We start from the raw sequence: 21,738 nt of genomic DNA on the forward strand, positions 1-21,738 counted from the left end.
TGCTGCCCGGGTGTCATTTCGGTATTGTTGACGTCAGTTTTCATTTTTCAGGACAAGCCGCAAAAAAAAAAAAGGCAGTGGAAAAGTGCTTTCACATATATAGACGCCTTTGCGCAAAACATGGATCAACAGCGTCATCTAGCGTCCGTGTTGGTGTCCTAAACCTACAACCTGGTTGGAATCCACCAATCAGGACGCGCTACGGTGGGGACAACAAGATGCCCCCATTTGTCCAATTCACGTCAGGATGTGGCCATTTTGCTTGAATAAGAGCTGCGTGACGTGGAATGGATGTGTTTTTTATTATCGGTGTGGTTTTATGCCGCACATTTAGGCTTGACTATAGACCTCATGGATGAATAACTATTTCTTCATCTAATGGTCACCTAATAGACCACTGATATGATGAAGTGCATGGGGCATGGGGCAGGGGGTTTGCAGCCGGGCCTAGTTCCCCCTGAAGGTGCGCAGGGGTTCCTTTGAACGAGTCCTGCAGCTCCGTCCATTAAAACCATAAAGTCATTTAGGCCAGACGTCTAGCCAGCCGCCCGAGTTTGCTTTGTTGGTCTGCATTTGAGACAAACAGGCGAGTTCCAGCGTGGGGTGATAAAAAAGTGGCATTTTTTTTGTGTGTGTGTCCGGGCGGAAACGCACGGGATTGGGCTCTGAAAAGTGGAGCATCCTGTCTTTATTGTCCGGCACCACAAAAAGACAATTTAGGCCCTATAAAGCCGGGACCAAATGTGAGACTCGTTCTCATGCAGGATGGGATCAAATATATATATATATATATATCAAATATATATATATACTTTATCATTCCATGAATTAAGAAGTACGTTACCCCATATTGTATTAAATAATGCAAATATTAAATTCCACATTATGTCTGCAGGAACATCATCTCAAACACAATATTTGTTATTCTCATTAACGCACACACGTCAAAACCACAATCAACACAAAACAAGAGTTATTGGTTACGTTTGTATTTGCAGATGTACTCTCTATCTACACTCTACAGTTAAAATTCGTATAGGATAGTACAGTCCAAAAAAGAGATACACAACAACTATGACAAAAATACAAGACATACAATAACAGGCCTTTTCATCCTGTACAAAATAGTCCATTACGGGTGTGTGAAATACACAGGATTTCAAGTATTTTCTTTCCTGGGAGCGCCATAAGGCGTCCTATTTGTACTTTTAGAACTTCCCTTACAAAAAAAAGCATTTTTTTTAATGTAAATTTAGATTTTCATGAATTACACAAGGACACATGTGCGTAAAAAAGGGATAAATATAAAGAGAATTGAAGTGGTTGTCTTCATGTGTGCTGTCCATGGTAGTTGCAATTATTATGACAATATTATTGTTCCTTGCTGTCGCTCTTCTCTTTGTTCATTTTCTTCATCTTCATTCTCCGGTTCTGGAACCAGATTTTGACTTGCCTCTCGGTCAGATTGAGGACCCGGGCCACCTCGTAGCGGCGGTCCCTGGTAAGATACATATTGAATAAGAACTCCTTTTCCAGTTCGAGAGTCTGGTATTTTGTGTAAGGGCATCGCTTCTTCCTGGTGGAGCGAGCGTGGATCCAATTTGCCACTGGGTTGTCTGCAAGGAAAATACACCAGTTGGTTATTATTTACAATAATGTTCATTACACTCACAGGAGTTTCTATTGTATTTAATATTCCAAAACCATCGCATGTACTATCTAGAGCTTGCACTTAGTTGCTTCCGTGTCCCCTTAACTTGTGAGTAACACCGTCGTAAAATACTCAATGCGCTTATTCACTTTATTGGCCCATAAAGTAGCCCATAGTTCAAGCCTTCACAGGTCCTGCGTGGTCCAATGTGTTGGAGATATTCCCCAAGTTGCGTTCATGGCTCATTTGTGTGTTTATTTAACGTCATTCTGCACATAGTGTTATTATTATTATTATTATAGTGGAATAAACATTGCTTTGTTTTCAAATGGTAGGCCTAAAAATGGCTGAAAAAGACCCGGATCTGGATGCGAGGACACCATAATGCTGCATAAATACAGTATTTGTGCTTTGTACCTGCTACTCCAAGACAAGACAAGGCAAAGTATGGTTTCCTTGCACCCAAATTCAACGTGTTCCCGTGGCTTGGGGCATGTTTACAACCTTGTGAGGCTTTTTTATAGCCCCAGTATTATTAGCCCAGTAGCGTTTGTCTTTTATAGTTGCTATACGGCCAGCAGAAAAGGGGGGCGAGTGTATAATTTCACTTTACAGACTATGCCCTTCCTAGCAAAAAAAGCAGTAAAAGTAGCTTGAACTTACTGGGGTCGAGCTCCGGTTTCTCTTCTTTATGCTTGCCAGCAGCCAGCAGCTCCGGTTCGGGCGAGGGGAGGCTCTGCAGCGTCTTGTCCCGCATATCCGAAGACGAGCAGTACAAATAATCCGTGTAGGTCCTCCCGGCGCTACCGAGGCATTCGCCGGCTCTGTGCTCCGAGAAGGCGTCCGGCTTCAAGCCGTAATGCCTGCCGTTTCCCGGGTAGCCGTGGAAAGGCACCGCGCCCGAGATGGGTTCCAGCCACGAGCGCACGTACCGCGACTCTGTCCCAAAGTGAGCCTGGTTGTACGGATGGTAGACCATGGAGGACTGCGAGGGCCCCCATGAGGAAGGGAACACAGCGGGTTTGGGCGCGAAGCTGCAAGACGGATAGTCTCCACAGTCCGGGACTAGAGAGGTGGGACGTGGGCCGGCAGGATGCGAGGAAGGCGCCGAGAAACGAGTCGCTGCCGCCGCCGCAGCTGCTGCGAGAACCTCGTCGGTGTCATGGTTGATCAGGGAGTCCACATAATAATTACTTATGGGACCCGTGGTCGACATGTCGAAGCCTCCCGGACTCTTTTACATGCATCCGATTATTATATGGAGTGTATGTGTACTTTTTTATCTGGCCATAGAACAATCAAGGCAGGTAATTATTTCTCCCAGCTCGGCCGCCTGCGATTGGCTGCCCTCGCGTCACGTGACTGTATTTACCCCACAAAACTTGTATGGCGGATCAATGCGCCACTCACCCCTGAAGAGCCTTGCTCTTTACCGGATAAAACAAGTTTTCTTTCTTGGTGGCGGAGGTCTTTCGAGGTGACCTCCTCGTCCATGTCTGCGTCTTTTTTTGCCCAATAAAAACCAGCGGAAGAGCGCTAAAACGGGATCGCGGTGCAGTCGCAGTGCAGATACATGCGCGCACTGCGTATGAAACGGAGCCCGGCACTATTTGACGGTGTCATCAATCTCTGTCTGGCTGCAGAATCCTTCAGCTTTACGCCGCTGCAATCGACAACATGCGTGTTTAACGTGCGTCTTTTCCGCAAACACCACTGCTAGTGTGGAAGTGCGGCATGGTGTTCGTTTTTTTACAAGCTCCGATTGTGTTCACAGTTAAATACAGAGATGGAGTCACAGGGCAAACACGGGATGCGCACATTAAAATGCGCAACGACATTTCCAAAAAAGGGGATCCGGGACATAGCGTGGAAGAAGGGGGTCCCGGCATTGTTGACAGGCAGCCCACTAGTGCCGCCATATTCCGCATAGTGGCAGTTCAAGTTTTAATGCCTGTCGATAAATTTTAAGGACAACCATTTGATTGTTCATAAACGTGTCGTTAATAAGCCGGCATCCTGCTCCCTCTCCTGACATAAAAACAACACAACTTTATATGTGTGTGTGTGTGTGTGTGTGTGTATACGTGTGCGCACACAACAGAAAGGCCGCACAAAGACGATAGAGACACTGCAAACCAAAAAGACGCAAAAGTCGTTAGATTAAAAAAAATAACTCACATAAGGAGATAACATGCGTTAACTATTTTATATCCCGATTCATGCTGTAAAACTTGCCAACATGGTGCTACTTCTACACACAAGCAGCAGTTAAGCAAACACACCGCAATGCGGGCTATACACGCAGCCATTAATTCGGATTGAATTAAGTTCAATATCTGCTTTCATATACTGGTGCTGGGATCCCCTTTCGGCTGCGAGTATGCGCGTGATTTTGGGACTGTTGCTTTAAATAAATCCCATGTTTATTTCCGTTTACGTAATTAATTTTACAAGCTAACTGGGTCTTAATTGCAGGCATGTGGAGTAAATAAAGATTCATTCCAACATAAAAAAATCAAATATTGATTGTACTAGTATAGAGTATAATATTCTAGTAGTATTTTTGCTTATGAAGTAACAATGTGTGTTATGGAGTTCAGATTCAAGCGTGAAATGTAAAAGGCCAGACAACAGAAGTGAAAGCAGGATTGAGTCAAATGTTCCACCAGATGTATGCTGCTTCACTATAAATTGTTCTTAACTTCAATAAGATCGGGTTAAAGTTGTGTTTTTCCCCTGCAGGTTGAAGGTCTAAGTCTGTTTATTCTGCTGCCATTGAGCCTCAATGAAAAGCGTTCAGTGGCTCCATGATACTATAACACATATGATCATTTCAATATGCGATATGCTTATTTTTTGTGCTTATTTTGACATTTGCTTTAAGACATCAACATTTATGACACTTTTTGTTGATTTATTTCTTCGACTGGAGTTCCAAACATTCATGATATTTCATATTCAAATGTCTTGCATTCCGTGTTGTCAATCTATATAAACCATATGATCTATATGAAGCTCTACGGCAAAACAAAAAGCCATTTTTATCACCCTCCTTGTCACCAAGTAGTGCATCTAAATGAATGCCGTGGAAGTCAGTGGAATATGGTACCTCATTTAGCCTTAAATATGTGCCACGACAAACACTTTGAACGTGCTAATATCATATCGTGTCCACAATCTCACCAATTCCACGCAACGATAAAATGCTTCCTCCATATTGCCTGTATCATCCTCCCAGCTAAAAACAATGACCTAAATATTTCCATATGGAGTGTATTTTTATTATATTGGCCCCAAACTCAGAAGAGAGTCTGCATTAAATAGGACAGGCTGCACTGCGCAGCCGCATTAGAGTCCAATAACATTACATTTACTTCAAAGTTCGTTTATTCCCTAAAATGACGGTCTGGATGAAGATTTAATTGCATATTTTGGCCTCAAAATAATATTAGCAATCAGCAATTTACTGCACGTGCAGTCCAAATCAACAATTATTATAATTATTAAGTTATTTTCATGACTAGAATAGTATCCTTTTGAGAGAAAACCGCCATTTTGCTGATCATTTTAATCAAATAAATTAAAAAATACTGCTATTTACTGGTATTTTCTATCATAAATGTACTGTATTGTTTAATTATGTCAAATCTTATGATAAAATGATAAATAAAAGCCTTTAAAGTCATGCCCCCTGTTACGTCCTGCAGTGTCTTGTCACACCTCACTTGAAGTGTCCCTTGGAGGAAGTCAGGGTCTGACGGCTTCAGTTCCTGTGCGCCACTACAAAGTGGAAAATAAATGGCTTTATGTTTATATGGTTTTAGGGTGAACTGTAAAAGTCTTTGTGGCCGATACATTCCAAGAGAAGACGCCCATTCACACAGCTGAATGAAAGTGACTTTGGATTCCAGACTGTCCCCCTTTCTTGCAATTTGCACCGCCGCCAGGGAAACACTGAGCAGGATTAGAGAAGCAGTAAACATGCGGCTCGGGGTGAATGCAAAACAACAACACATCCAAGTCCTTCTCGGACTTCTTCGGCGTCACATATTTGATTCCACTGTGCACATTTGCACAAGTAAACACCAATTAATTCATCATTGCACTAAAATTTATATATCTGCAATATGTCTGCTACTGCATATGCTCCTGTATATCTTGTATGTATCTTTTTTTACTCTACTTTTTGTATACTTTTTTAAATTGACTACTGCACTGAAAGAAGCTCTCCAATCTCGTTGTACATCTTGTATAATGACAATAAAGGTCATTCCATTCCAAAGAGGAGCACAAAATACAGGCCACCGTCTGCATAATAATAATAATATCATTAATATAATCATTTGCTTCAACATTATGAGCTAAGACATGTAATTATACCAGTAATACAGCCAATAGTGTGTATCATTAAAAATGGCTTTAAAAATACGTGTTTTTTATGTAGAATTTATAAAAATCTAAATTCTCATGCTGCTTCAATACATTGTTGAATATTATCAAAATAGTACATTAACTATTCAAGGTCCAATTTTATGTACAGGATTAAAAAAAACATGCAGATGATATTTAAGTGCATGCCAATCAATAGAAGCTATTAGGGTGTGATACTATATTTAATATTTAGTTGTGATATTTTCTTAATAAGAAATATAAGATGATAATAATAATAATAGAAAATGACTATGCATATATTGTTTTCAGCACACTTATTTAAGGGAATATATATCAAGTACAAGCTCAAAAAAAACGAAAACTGAAACACTTGCTGCACAATTCTGAAACAAAGCCCCTCCAACAACATCAGCCTCAGACATATTGATTTTTCATATCCATCTCTCCCCCCCACCGTGCATGCATGCACCCGTCCATCAATGGCGGATGCATAGTGTGTTTACAACATGGCAGCAAATAAAGCTCATTCCATCCTCATATGCACACACTGCAGATACACATGATCGTTTTCCAGTGGCGTTTGTGACCATAAGCGTTTATAAGGGCTTGGAATTCGGATGAAACTGTGCCCCCCCTTTGATGAAGACGAACTGACGTAATCAAGGCAGTTTCTTGTTGCCGAGTCAGGAAGCCAACCCCAACAACATGAAACTACCTAAACCACGTTTCAGTTTCGCGACAAAGGGGAAAAAAAATCCACACCCAAAAAGACAGAATAGCAAACAATAACAATCAGACTTCCGTATACACACACACACACAGCAAATAAAAAGATACTAATAATCCCAATCCGCATATATTGCAATATTCCAAGGAGCAAGCATTTTCCAGGAATATTTATCCAGGCATCAAACAGCAGCACACACAAGTTGTCAGAAAGTATAAACATGGCTGTCACAAAGCAACCACCCGCTGAGAGGTGTTGCCACATTCCATCCAAAAAAGCAGCAATATGAAAGAATAAACCATAATTCCTACCTTGACTTGCTTCCAATAGTCGTCTCTCCTGTCCACGTGTTCTCCCGGATGCACGCGCTCCTCCACGCTTATCCTCCATCTTCCCTTTATCCCGGCCGCAGCCTCCGTGCAGCCTCCAAAGCGTGGTGGATCGTGCACTTTGCAAGCCAGCGCCGTGTGCGTGTGATTCGCCCTCCTCCTCGCCCGCACACCTTTTTAAGCGCATCTTTTACTGCTGCGGCACATTATATTTGCAGATCATAAAATCCACCCCCAACGCTTTCCAGGGGCGAAGCTGACATTAGAATTTTATGACCTTGACTTACTGTGGTCACCTGGATAATATTTAAATCAAGGTTATGGTCGCCGGCTTCTATTAAAAGTGACCCGGTGCTCTCTTCGTCTTCTATCTCTCTCTTCTTTTCTTCACACTTTTTTTGCAGGGGACAACTTGGCTCACGTTGCTCCCCCTCTGCGGGTTGTTTTGACGCGGAGGGTCGTGACGTGGCTGCTTGGGCATCTCGTGCACGTGCACAACTGGTGTTTTTTTTTTCCTTCCAAAAACTGTCGTCCATGTTGTTTTTTTTAGGCAAAGAGTCAATAATAATGATTATAATGAATGAATTATGTTTATATGTACATGTTTATGTGCGTGTTTGTGCGTGATAATGTTTCTAGATGTAGTGATACACGGCGCCATGTTGCCTATGGCGACTCTCCCTGCTGAGTTTTTTCAGTTTCATGCGCCTGTTCTGGAACCAGATCTTGACCTGTCTGTCGGTCAGGTTGATACTCCTGCTGATCTCCAGGCGGCGCTCGCGGGACAGATACATGTTGAACAAGAACTCCTTCTCCAGCTCCAGGGTCTGGTGCTTGGTGTAGGGGCACCTCTTCTTCCTGCCGTTTTTGGCTTTCAACCAGTTTCCGGTGGTCTTCCCCGCGGAAGGATCTGTCCCATGGAGACAAAGAGAGGCAACTTGAGTCTAGTCTGGTCTCCTATTGCGTAATAGCTTAAATACATAAACACACCACCACAAAATGTCTACAAATTTAGCACCATGTTGCCTAAACGTTATAGTAGCTTTAGCATGCATTGCTAAACTAAAACCCGAGTGTATGCTATATAAATACATACATACATTTTACGCATATCACATACTGCATTGCTGCATACCACCTTTGCGGATACAACTTCACCTGCATAAGAACAAAGAGAACTACTTCCGGCTCCAATCAGTTTTTAATTAAATGAACTTAGCATGCAGCGTGTAAGAGCATCCATTGTGGTTGTTTTACAGTCAGAGTTGGACCTCAGACTCACATTAAGGTTTATTACTTTGGCGCACCCTGAGCCAAAGGGTTTGTGTACAGGAGATGCATTCTATTAAAGCTGAAATACGACACCTAAAGTATTATTTTAATCAAGAGAGAGCTGTCTTTAAATATAGATCCAAAAGTGTATTTTATAACCATAAAAACATTTAATTCAGAAACACACATTGGAACAATAGAGTAGTTTCAATCACAAGTAAAGTATGGGGAAAAAAATGCATGAATCGACTCTTACTTAAAATATTATTCATGAAAGATTTGAAACAGGAAATATCAAATCTTACTTAAAATTAAGTGAAATTTTATGAGTGTAAATGCATTAAATAAATCTTATGCCAAAGTATAATCTTAAGAAATGTTGCTCGGGGCTTTTTTCTCTTTTAAATAAAAAAACGCTGAATATACATATGATAATAATAATAATAATAAAGGTGATGTGTTTTACGTTGATAGCGTAATTTGGGAGCGTAAAAGGTGACAGTCTTATGCCAAAGTATAATCTTAAGAAATGTTGCTCGGGGCTTTTTTCTCTTTTAAATAAAAAAACGCTGAATATACATATGATAATAATAATAATAATAAAGGTGATGTGTTTTACGTTGATAGCGTAATTTGGGAGCGTAAAAGGTGACAGTTTAAAAGTAGATGTACGTGAAAGAATGACAGCGTGTGTTTATTTGATGATAAGTGCTTGTCTCACATTGACACATTAATGCAAAGGTGTTAATGCCGCAGGCTGCACAAGCCCCGCTGTGTCAAATAGCGCCATTATTGCCTTATCGTCTACTCGATAGTTCGATGAGAAGGAGGGGGGGGGGTTTGGGGGGGTTGTGAAGCGCAATAACGTCGCTGTACCTTTTAATTCGGTATCCGAGTCATTTGAGCAGCTGTCACTTTTGGCGTTCCGCTTCCTGTCCTGACTGTCATCATCCGCCTTGCCAGGTTCCAGTCCGGTCTGCAGGCTCAAACCGGGTTCCGCAGCGGCTAAGGGTGTGAGGGAGAATCCGGAGGGGGGCTGCTGGTCGTCCGGCTCATGTGTCCCCTCGGCGTCGTACACCTGGAAGGAGCTGCTGCCGGGCTGGGGCCCGCAGCTATTGTCCCCCAGCCGGATGTAGACAGCCGGCTCTGTTGTGTCCCTGCTCTTATTGCTGTTATCCGGATAGCGGCCACAAAACGCCTCCTCTTTGACGTTGCACGGTTGTAAACATGGGGCAACAGGTTGCGAGTCCCCTCCGGATTTGGAAGTCCATGAGGCCAGCTGCGCGGGCAGGTAGGGCCCGTCTTGGAAGCCACCGAGCGGGACGCCACCGGAGAGTGAAGACGCAGCCACCTTGGTCAGGTTTCTCCCACCGGAGTAGCCGTAATCCGGGGCGGCGTGAATGTACATCCCGGGCCCGCTGGAGTAACCGTCACCTCTGCAGGATAACGATCCTCCCATTAAGGAATCCATGAGGAAGTTTCCGGTTGCTATGTTATTAGGACATGACATTTTTTTTTACCGCCACTGCTGGATCCTTCCAAGAGAATCAGGACAGCAGGATGCTGACATCTTTTGGGGAGGGGGGGCGCAAAAAAATAGATCAGGAACATAATTATGGATGCTGGGAGACTCGGTCATGTGATTTTTAGACCAATAGCGGCGTGGAAGTGGCCTTGATGCTCCAGACTGCTGTGACGTCAGCGCGGTCAAGTTGGAAAGGAAGAGGCGTTTGCGGTGGAGCAAGAGCGACACCCTGTGGCCGGAAGAGGGGTAGCACGACAAGGCCTCAGCATGGCAGACAAAGGCGAGCTGCTGCAGTTGACGTTTTTCCAACACCAGCTACGTGGCTTTTGGGGCACATTTGTCTTTCTTATTGGCAATATTTGAATAGCACGGATGGACGGCTTGGCTTTTTTTTTTTAAACATGCCACCGAATTCACGAGGTAAGATTTGGAATATTACAGAACTTTTATCAGACATTTCCTTTAGAATAACAAACTATACAGTAGGAATTAAAATTGAATTTAAAAAGGGGCTAATTTTACTAGCTGGACGTGCTTCCTGTTTGCTGTAAGACAAATAATTGTATTATTTATACATTACAGCAGCCTTTTTTTGTAATAGTCAACATACAATGATCATTTCCCATAGTATTTAAATACATCTTACATCATGAGATCATTTTTAATAACTATTTGTTCGTGCTGCGTTTGTGGTAATTAATACAAAATTGTTTGCTTTTTGTCTGTGTCACTTTTGGCACTAAATAATAGGATTATTTTTTATGACATTGCTGTTTGTGTAGCAAGCGACACAGCAATCGTTAATAAAACAAAATAAACTGGAATATTAGTAAATCCGAAGCGATGTTTTGAGGATTTGTTCTGCACCGAAGTGCCCATGGTTTGACGCCCAGCTGCTATGCCATTAACGACGCTGTTGTGTTAAAACAATGTGGTTGTCTGCTGTAATCAGTGTTTCATCCCAGCAACAGTGCTGCTGGAAATATTTGTTAAAATAATTATTTGTACTTATTTTTAATATATTTTATTTCTTCTAAATATTCTCGTGTTTGACTTGTTTGTAAATTAAGATTTTTTTAAAAAAGCACGCCAAGACTCCAAATAGCATCGAACGGGTTGAACCGGTTTAAAAAGAAAGTTAGCCTGTGAATATATTTATTGCAAACATGTACTACATGCGTGAATGAGTTTTGTGAAATAAAAATGGAAATAATACCAGTCTAGTTGTCTCTGTGTTCTTTTCTGTGGACATCCGTGGAGCTTTTGTAAAACAAATATAATCACACAAGTCATGCCAAATCGACACTTTTGCCTGCAGGCTCAATCCGGGGGGCAAAACAAAACGGTGGGGGGCACTTCTATTAATGAAAAATTAATAAAAATGGAATCTATAGGTAACATGTGACGGTCAAGTTGTGCGTTGCTTCACACTTGAGGTTTGCATTTGAGACTCCCCAGACTGAAGAGTGTGTGTGTGGGTGTTGAGGGGAAGGGATTTATTTTATGGTGCCACGTATATATACATATATATACATATATTTATATATTTGAATAAAAGGAAACAACAGTTAACAGTTAAACAGTTATTTAGATGGGGGCACTAACTTAACGAACTCAACGAATCGATATGACGCACAAAGTGTGCAGTAATATGACACGGCCTACACAATGTACTTTTGTACTTGTACTTTGACTCATTGACTCCAGCAGAGTATTTGCATTTGTCTCAAATCCAACCACTGATGCATACGCTGCAGGCTGTTACTATTTCGTAAAGCATATGGATGTGAGGTTTGGGGGGGGGGAGTATGGGGGGATGCCTGACAAGATCCTGCCCGTATGAGTGAGTGTGTTATTATTGCACAAATCAAAAAGTATACCAGTAATTTTCTCTTGGCAGGCTCTTTTCCGATGCATGCTAGGAAGCTTGTGCTTCGCGTCCTCTTTCATGCTCACTGTCCACTGCGGCGCACAACTGCGAATTTATGGCGCCGGAATCATGTACTTTCTTAATTAAAAACCAGAGTGGCAAGCGCCGTCAAAAGGAGAGCAAGTAGTACATTATTAAATGTTACAACACACGCACCTAAACACACCTCAGCAACGCAGCGTGACGAATGGTCCAAAACTCCTTTAAGTGCATGAATTAGAGAATGAATTATTTGCCAGGGGAAGCTGACAAATTTGCTAATGTAAACGAGAGCGTTTTTGAGGGTTATTTGTGCAGCAATAACAAGGAGCTCTTTTTATTGCGTTGAACTGTTTATTGCCCCATAGAACAGGATTGGTGCTGAGATGTGAGTGAGATACTTCGGTATAAAAATGGGTTAAAAACACAAACATGTAGCTAGTTTCATTTTCAAACATAATAGAAAAATACAGCAATAATAATAATTTTTTTTATTATTATATAATATTATTTTTGGGACAACATTTACGATACGATAGAGTCCATTTTGGATTATATAGAAATGTCTATTATTTTAACTAGTATTTTTAAAGTATCTTAAAGTTGCGTTCAAGTCCCAAATTTGTTTCTGTCCCATTCCTTATTATACTTTTTATACTTTCATTGTTTCATTTTAAATGCCTCGAATATTGACCAAAACAAAAGAAAGTAACTATTTTTTTACAGCATTGTGGCTTGTAATTACAAAGCAGACTGTGGCCAAGGCGCTTCGGTTTTTATGCATACATATTTTAATTTCCCTTTCAACTTTGAAGGTTTAATCTCTTGTATAAAAACTCGGTTCTTTGCCTCCAACCACAACACGCAAGGACACAAGTTAGAGTGTTGGGAATTTTGTTATTTTGTGGGGGGGTATGGTGGGGGTGGGGGGGGGTGTTGGCTAGCCCCCGTGTGGCAAAGACAGGCAACACTGGCAAGATCTACTTGAAACGGTCCAGGGCCAAGGTTGGTGGGTGTAGCCAAGAGTGGGTGAGAAAGGGGGTGGTGGTGGTGGGGATTTGAACAGTATGAATGATCATGATTTGACTGCCCACCACCCCCCGAAAAAACAGCAAAAGTCAGCATAAAATAGGAAGTGTATGTCACGTGGACCAAACAAGCTCCACCCACACGGATTGACCACCGGGGTCGGTCTTAAAGTAAAAGTCGTCGTATTCATGCGGAATTAAACACTTAACCTTGCATGTAAGATAAACGTAACATAATAGATTGAAGAGATAAAAAGGCCAGCAATTAAATGAAACATACGTAAATACAAGTATAGTTAGCATCTAACATGACACACACATGTAAATGCAAGTATAGTTAGCATCCAACACGTGAACCACACACACACACACGTAAATACAAGCATAGCTAGCATCCAACATGAGACACACACACACGTAAATACAAGTATAGCTAGCATCTAACACGACAAACACACGTAAATACAAGTATAGCTAGTATCTAACATGACAAACACATGTAAATACAAGTATAGCTAGTATCTAACATGACAAACACATGTAAAAACAAGTATAGTTAGCATCCAACATGACACAGGTAAAATACAAATATAGCTAGCATCCATCATGACACACACACACACGTAAATACAAGTATAGCTAGCATCTAACATGACACACACACACACGTAATTACAAGTATAGCTAATATCTAATATGACAAACACACGTAAATACAAGTATAGTTAGCATCCAACATGACACACGAAAAATACAAATATAGCTAGCATCCATCATGACACACACACACACTCGTAAATACAAGTATAGCTAGCATCTAACATGACACACACACGTAAATACAAGTTAGCATCCAACATGGCTGCCTATAGGAGAAAGTCTACCAGCACAATAAAGACTATTTACTGTTCGTCCCCAAAGTGGGCTAAGTTACCTGCTGTAGTTTTTAACGCCAGGGGTCAAAGTTGAAGCCTGCACACATTCCAGGTTCTGTTCCCACTCATTCCCATTGGCGGGTTGAGACTGCACTGCGCGCGCATCTCACACGCGCACACATACACACACATATCCCCTTCGAAGGAGGGCGGGGGCTCCTTGATTCCACTTTATTACAGCGGGTTAAAGGTGAAGGCCTTGACATTATTGAAGTTCAAAGACTAGATTTCATTATCAAATGTAGTGCAGTGGACCTATTAGGAATAAAACGCAGACATGATATTATTATAAAATGAAACGTGAAACATGTTCAATTCACTTCTTGACACAAATACCGTAATTATTAGAATAGGCGGGAGTCCAAATAACAACGTGACTAGACTGGCATCACATTTTTGCCCAAAAAAAAAAAAAAAAAAAAGTGGAGTAGTGGGTGTTAAGTGGGGGGGTTCAGACTTGTACACGGTCCGAGTTCATGTCGAAAGCTCTTGGCAAACGTACCCCCCCTTCGGACATGCAGCCTTGCATGTTTACTATTTACTGCGGAAGAGAACGCCTTTTCGGGCCGAACAGAAGGTGCAATTAAGAGTAAAAAATAGCCATTTAGTGCCTCTGTCTTTATGGTGGTGTCTAGACTGGACAACAAGAGTGGGGATTCCGTTTAGTGGCCACTAAAAGGGGTTATCATTGCACTCTCTGTCTTTCCAGTTTTGGTGGAAAGCAGCACTGGCCTCTTTAAAGCAGCTTAAAATAGACACTATTCTATTTTACTGCACATATTTACAATATAAATGAATGCAAATATATAAATATACATATACAATCAAACAAAAAGCACCAAAAGTCATTGTTTTTTTTGCCTATATGCTTAGAGTTTATTTCACAGGTATTATATTAATGATACACAGGTCGACAGTGCCCCCCCAACCCCTCCCCCCCCGCAATATGGAATCAAAAGCACCAAATAATTTAACGAGTATTGGTATTAAAGCTGTTAAAGGAGTGTGGGCAGTGTTGTGAAGAATAGCAGCAACTTATTTACAAGTGCATTGGATTGGCTACTCTGTACAATAGAGAGCTGTGTGTGTGTGTGTGTGTGTGTGTGTGTGTGTGTAATTTCACAGATTGGACGTCACCTTTGTCATTGCATATGTATATATGTTATATATGTGTGTATATTTACACACACTCTGGTCGAGAAATACTTGATTTGATATGCTATGTACATGGACCAGAGGGGTAGAGCCAATAGTTGTTTGCGCCGTAAGGATTCAAAGTATGACTTTAAAAAAAAAACATATAATAAACATAAAAGAGACATATTCAATACCAGCATAAGTGATTAACTTTAATAATTAATATAGGCCTATTTTCTGAGAACCAGCTAGAAATTCACCGCCACCCGTGCGCAATAAGAAAATGGCATCTTTTACCTCATGCAGGCCTAAAAAAAAGTCTACATTGCACTGTTGGTGATACGGAGTGCCCCCCATTCACATTCCCCCCCATGAGAGGATGCGTTCGAATCCCACGTTTACAATAGTTTGACGTGAGTGGATAGATATACTCTAGGTGTACTCCTCGGTGCCACTGACCGAGACTGTGACAATGCACGCTGCCCGCTCACAACAAAGGGTTCCCGGAGAAGTACTGCAGGCGATCCCTGCTTAGCTTTTTCTCCTTCATTCGTCTGTTTTGAAACCAGATTTTAACCTGACGGTCGGTGAGGTTTAGCATGCGGGATAGCTGCAAACGTTTCTCTTTGTTGATGTAAACGTTGAAGAAGAACTCTCGCTCCAGCTCCCGGATTTGGAACTTGGAATAGGGACATCTCTTCTTCCTTGTACGCGGAGTGCCTGTAAAAATAGACACATATATATACATATATATATATACAAAAAAGTCATGATAAGCCATGTGTGTCACTGTGGGGGGGTGAGGCTACACAAGAGCGTTAAATATCTCAGCCGTTTGGAGTAAATAACAGCAAGTGACAGCATCCAAGCATGTGCTTATCTGTTGCGAATCGACGACGACAAAACGCATTTCGACGCATTAATGCGCCCTAGCTCAACTCTCAATTTACGCACACTTGGCACGCACTATAGAAATGCATTTGGCCACATTTGCAACGGCCTTTGCGGTCCTCCGTGGACCTATAACTTCCTCGCAAACAGGTGACTATGGGAATTATCATTTTTGTATTGTTTTTGTTGTTGGAAAACATAGAAAAATGTCCTGTGTGGTTCCAAGCGTATTCTAGTACTGGCTAGTACTCACAGAAAAGTGCTACAAATCCCAATTTCCTCTTCTAAAGCTCCCCACTCGTCCTTTTGGTTGCGTGTGCTCACACCGTGTGCAGCGTGGACGCGCATTCACGGTGAAAAAAGGCTTTTTAAAAAAAATTCACAAGACGCCAACAGCAGTGTTCTGCCCAATTGGCTTTTACGCATGTACGACGGGCACAAAAAAGAAGAAAGCAAATCCGGGAATAAAACCCCCGATGCAAGTTCACGATCAAAGTTGCCATTTGTCACAATAGCGTGTTCTCTCTTTATGAAAATAACACGCAGACTCCGCCGCCGTGGAGTGTGTATAACATGGCCATTTTGAAGCGCTTTCGCGTCGTAAAAATTCTTCTCATTGCAAGAAACAGCTTTTGTGAGGTTATAATAAAATCCTTTGAATGCTTATAAAACTCCACATAAAATGCGAGCGACAAAACAGCGGGCTAGTCCCCTTAACCTCTTCCCCCATTTTACAGCTTCTACCTACTGGAGTGGCTGCTCTTGGCTCCGGTGCCTTCCTTGGTGGCCGCGGAGCTCGACGTGCAAGAACCCGAGTTGGTGTGCTCCTCGTCCGGATCGTCGTCTTCCGCGTCTTTGTCCTGCTCCGAGGCGGCCTGAACCGAGCTCGCGGAGGCGGACTGCTGCGGCTGGGGGTCGCCGCTCCCTCCGCCACCACCACCACCACCGCCACCGCCCTGCAGCTTCCCCCCCTCGGCCTTTTGTAAACAAGTGTCCGTCTGATTGTCCGTGCTGCTGCAGTACGCCGTCTCGAAGAAGCGATCGAAGCCCTGCGGGAGGACGTTGTTCTTGGCCACGCCGGAGTAGAAGCCCGCGGAGGGGTGGTTGGAGCCCGGGTGGTGGTGGTGGTGATGTGCATGGTGGTGGCTGTACACGCTGTCGTTCTTCATGAGCATTTCTGTCATGGTGGAGGGCGGAAGGCAGTCCCTATGCACCAGCTCCTCTCCGGCCGGGTAGCACGATGCGTAATTGCTCCGGTGGTGCCATTTAGCGGCCGGATCCAAGCCGTAGGACACCTCCCGAACCGGCTGCACTTGAGAGAGGTTAGTAGAGTACGGGTAGCTGATCTGACGGGACGGGGCCTGCGGAAGGAAGGACGACACGGCGGAGAACTCGGGCACGTAGTAAGTGCAGCTGGGGAGGTAGAGATTGGACGCGCAGCCCGTCCTGTCTCCAAATTCGGATGTCCGGTCCTTGCGCGTCTGGGAACAGAAGTTGCCCAGGTTCACAGAGTTAAACATCTTTCGCGCTCCGTCGATTAAGATGTTTTGGAAACGAGCTGCAGCACTAGAGAAAAATTTGGGAAGGCGAGATGACGCGCAATCCGTCTAAGTCGCCTGGCGGACACGTGATCGAAAGTAGATATTGTCATATATCAATTTGGAAGAGTTGCATGTGTAGGAGTGGTTGGGGTTTGTTACATCCACGGGGGGTGGGTTGGTGCGGTGGCGGTGGAGGGGTTCAAACGAATCATTTTCATATACACAACCACCGAAATCAGGACCTGCTGATTTGATTTGACAATTAGTCTGCTATACTTTGTGCGTGGGTTTGCCGTGTTCGTGTGTGTGTGTGTGTGTGTTTGAATATTCTATACTATTGTGGAGGTTCACAGGTAAGACACTGTTATTATTATCATCGTAGTTATTGTTATTGAAGCACAAGTCCGTGCTCTCTGTATGGTTTCCTCAACATTACATTTTATCCACAGCATTATTGACACTGACATTTACGCACAGTAATATAAAATACGCATTTGGAAAGTGGCTGTGGAGGCATGTCAGAGAGAGTGGCCCACGCTGAGTGAAGCAGTCAAAGAACAATTGCATATCATAATAAATAAGCTCTATTTGGATATATGTACTTTTTGGGGTTTTCTTCAGCAGGTGGGACTCTTATAGGACTTCCACGCTGATGTCTCATTTGGATTCCCGTTTTATTTCAAGCGAGCCTGTTGCATCCGTGTATTAAATACAGGTGTCAGTGGGCTTTACGCAACGTATTAATTCCTTATAAATGATATTTTACGGTTCCGCTCGAATGAAATGAAAACACTCGTGTATCACAAACCTTGTTGTTAAAGTAACATTTCACATTCGGCGTCAACTACTCGGATGTGCTTTGACTTCGGATCAGAAGAGGGAATGACCAATGAAGCCCTGGGACATCGAACCATCGCCCCATCGCCTCTCCCCCTCCTCAGTAAGCAGGAAAAAATGGCTGCTTTTATTGCTACTATACCAGTACTTCTATTCTTATTATTCATACTTAATCAGGTAGCAGAGTCCACAATTTAGTCAAAATGTGAATTATCATTTTAAATAGACTCATAACGAGCTTTTGTTGTGCTTTTTCGGACAAGAAATTCCACTTTTCTCTTTTTTTTTAATCTTTTAATAAACGAAAGAGTGATTTGAAAAAAGATGCGTTTGTGTGTTCTTTCCAAGCTCGTTGTAAAAACTTTTAACTGTGCTGTACTCTTTATAGATTAACAGACACAATCAGACGGTTGAATTCATATAATTCAACATTCTTTATGATTATTGGAGACTTCCGTAATACAACAGGTCACATTTGAATTATTATCCAATATTCTGATAACGCAATCTCGCAGCTCCATGTAAAATATCACATTGTGTGCGTATGGAATTTAGAGATTTCCCAGCCGTTCGTGAAGGTAAAAAAGAGCCCGGCTAGTGTTATGACTGGTATAGCATTAGAAGAGAATCGCTGCCGTGTTTGTAAAGACGTGGCAATGGCATTAGCTTGTTTACTACCCTTAGCAACAAAAGGTTGTCTCACATGATGCATTCAAGTACAAAGAAAGCAGGCAGCTGTCCAGACACAGCACTTGAATTTGACCACTAAAAATCGTCTCTACGTCCACCATAAAACTCGCAATGGCTGCAGTAACACTAAAGCCTTTTGTTCAAGTAAAAAAAAAAAACCTAAAGTTAGAGAATGAGTGGAATTTGGATTTGGATGGAGAAAATCGCAACAAAATAGTGCAGTGTGCACATTTTTTTTTTAATGTTGCATTCACTTATTTATTTATACTGCATATATACATAACTTAAATGGTTAAATTAAAAAATAAATCCAAAATAATCAATATTCCGGTGAAGCAGAGCCCCTGATGGGAACCCAAAGCGGTATTTGCGCAAACATACACGCAGGCCTCTGGCTTGTGACGACATATGCGCGGCAGATGCTGCCAGTGTTGAGCCATTGCTGTGATTGCGACGAGAAAATATTATTTCTTATTTTAATAGTACATGAAATGAATATGGTTGTACTGCGGTCCACATTTTTTTCCCCTGTGAATGTGGTGCAAATACTATTTATACACCATCCAGTAATAATAATAATAATAATAATAATAATAATAATAAAAAGGAATATAATAAAAGTGTAGATATGAGTTTAATAACGTCCCAGCACGAATGAAAGCGTCAAAAGGAACATCCAATGGGCCTTTGGCAGCATTTATAAACATGGAGGCGTTTATCCCAATGTGTCAAAATATGAACAGCAAACTGTCCATCACTGGGAAATATTTGTCTGGTGGGGGTTTTAAGGCTGCCTATCGCCGCACCGGTGCGCGCAGATTACCAAAGAATGAGCTTTATCATGTGTTTATTTCCACGGATGGGCTGACTCACAGCAGCTGATATTGCGCTCGCAGTAGGACCCCGGAAGGTTTGTTTTGGTTGCACCAAATGCGCAGCCTGTTTGCACAAAAATGTCACAGGCTGGAGTAGCCTGCATGCGGGATAATACTCAAAAAAGGCAGTGCTTATGCAATATATTGCATTTTTTTCTGCGTAATTTGTGATTAAGTTGTTAAGAAGTATTCAAAAAAATAAATTGATGTATTTTGGAAGTTGCACAAACGTCAAAAAACAGGGGCAATCCCACGCACTCTCTTTGCCTGTGGGCCTGCATGCTGACTGTGGAAGAGGGGGGGGGACGTGGGGGGGCCGTGTAATCATGTTACTGTCCCCTCATGGCCTAGATAAGTTTAATTGGATGTAAGTCGGCCAGTTAAACTTGGCTGCATGAGGCTGCGAACACTTTCAAGCCACACTAAAAAGCCTTGTTTTCTTTCTTTTCTTTTTTTTACTGCGCTCTCCGTGAATGCACCACGCGTGAAGCCACTGTGGCTGCAACAAAAGCTCGCAACAAGATAAGAGACTTATATCTCCAGAGTGCATTTCTCTTACCGCTACGAGCACATAAAGCTCTCACAATCAGGTGCTAGCTTGCCTTTTATTATTATTATTATTATTAAGTATGAAATAATTGCACCTCAATTGGTCGCATAGGACCCAGAAACATTTGCCTGAGCGTGTAGTTTTTTATTTATTTTTAACAATTTTGAAAAAAACATGCAAAAATTGTTCCAAAATGTTCCTGGTCCTGCCAAACAATGACATTTTTTATATTTTTATATTATATATTAATTAATATGACAAACAGCCACTAACAGTTTTGTATTTTCAATTTAATTTACTTTTAAGGGACAAATAAGCCATTTTTATTTTAACACTAGAATATATTTTTGTGAGTATTGATATTTTGGAATGTAGTCAAATCTCGTAGTGTCAAATATTGAATTATTAAACTGATATATTTTTTTAATAATAAAAAATTGCAGCAAAGACCATTATCTGACTGCAATTTTAAATAAATGATCATATATATTCTGTGTTTGTTTTATTTTTATTTCCTATTTTTATTTTAGTTGCATTTAACTTTGTGACAAAGGGGATTAAAAATAAAAAGTTTTCCCACATAAATTGAGCACATATATGGAATTAGATAATTTTTGGTGAAAGTAGATTTAAAGTCCAGCTTAAAACTCACTTTGGTGCTGATAAAAAAAAATTAATAAAAGTAATTTCTTGGAAAAGTATACAAGTGACGTTCAGTGAAATGTTTAAACCGGCCCATGCTGTCCACGGCCTGGGAAGGAATATAAAATACTACTGTGGAAAAACACAAATATTTGGAGAAAAGATGACTAGAATGAACTAAAGTAATAAAAACAGAAATATTTTGTATTTTGTCAACAAATAATTACTACAGCTTCACTAGGGAGCACATATTTAAGAGCTAAAGGATCATAATAGAATAAAAAATAATATTAGATGTATTGGTCCATCATTTTGACGTCATGAGGATCCATTTTAAAACCTGTTTTTCCTTTTTTCTCAATTAGAGACGCATTAGACTCGTTTAAAGTGAGTAGGTATAATTTTCTATATAGAACTATATCTATATATATAGATATATAAAGAAGTAATCTAGTATTATGTCAAAATCAATAGATGACAGCTTGGAAGGGAGAGAAGCGAAATGGACCTGGGATTATTCGACCGGTGCAGAATCTATCTATCTATCCATCTATCTATCCATCTATCTATCCATCTATCTATCTATCAGGCATGCGGGGACGCGCAGGCGCACACACACACACACACAGCTAGGAAAGAACAACATTGTCGTGTATTTTTCTTGGTGTTTTTCTCGCCAGTTCCGCGCCATAAAGACGACACGGCAGCTCCACGGCGGCCTGTGTGACACAAGTTCTCTGCGAAGGGCACCGTGAAGCTCACTGACCTTTGAGACGTGGAGACAGGCGGCCATAAACACATTTGGCC

At 41.7% G+C, this 21,738-nt stretch overlaps 3 protein-coding genes across 4 annotated transcripts; all 3 read right to left on the reverse strand.

The window, feature by feature from the left end:
* Positions 1 to 1,049: 1,049 nt before the first annotated feature.
* On the reverse strand, positions 1,050 to 12,039 carry LOC131136922 (homeobox protein Hox-C9-like). The gene is made up of 3 exons (XM_058084268.1): positions 12,026 to 12,039; positions 2,315 to 2,883; positions 1,050 to 1,616 (listed from the first exon to the last, which is right to left on the reverse strand). The coding sequence occupies exons 1-3, from the start codon at positions 12,037 to 12,039 to the stop codon at positions 1,372 to 1,374; spliced, it is 828 nt and encodes a 275-aa protein (XP_057940251.1). The 3' UTR covers positions 1,050 to 1,371.
* On the reverse strand, positions 7,088 to 9,896 carry LOC131136921 (homeobox protein Hox-C10a-like). Of its 2 annotated transcripts, XR_009131831.1 has the most exons (3): positions 9,248 to 9,881; positions 7,387 to 8,009; positions 7,088 to 7,295 (listed from the first exon to the last, which is right to left on the reverse strand). XR_009131831.1 is itself a non-coding variant. In XM_058084267.1 (2 exons), the coding sequence occupies exons 1-2, from the start codon at positions 9,879 to 9,881 to the stop codon at positions 7,735 to 7,737; spliced, it is 909 nt and encodes a 302-aa protein (XP_057940250.1). In that variant the 5' UTR covers positions 9,882 to 9,896; the 3' UTR covers positions 7,088 to 7,734. The 2 variants fall into 2 exon arrangements, 1 of the variants encoding a protein (XP_057940250.1); XM_058084267.1 differs by having other exon boundaries at positions 7,088 to 8,009; positions 9,248 to 9,896.
* A 3,353-nt stretch (positions 12,040 to 15,392) lies between the features above and the next one.
* On the reverse strand, positions 15,393 to 17,316 carry LOC131136920 (homeobox protein Hox-C11a-like). The gene is made up of 2 exons (XM_058084266.1): positions 16,541 to 17,316; positions 15,393 to 15,609 (listed from the first exon to the last, which is right to left on the reverse strand). Exons 1-2 carry the CDS (start codon positions 17,314 to 17,316, stop codon positions 15,393 to 15,395), a joined length of 993 nt encoding a protein of 330 aa, XP_057940249.1.
* Between the last annotated feature and the right edge of the window lie 4,422 nt (positions 17,317 to 21,738).

This window comes from Doryrhamphus excisus, chromosome 10, assembly GCF_030265055.1.
Source record: "Doryrhamphus excisus isolate RoL2022-K1 chromosome 10, RoL_Dexc_1.0, whole genome shotgun sequence".
Lineage (NCBI taxonomy): Eukaryota > Metazoa > Chordata > Actinopteri > Syngnathiformes > Syngnathidae > Doryrhamphus > Doryrhamphus excisus.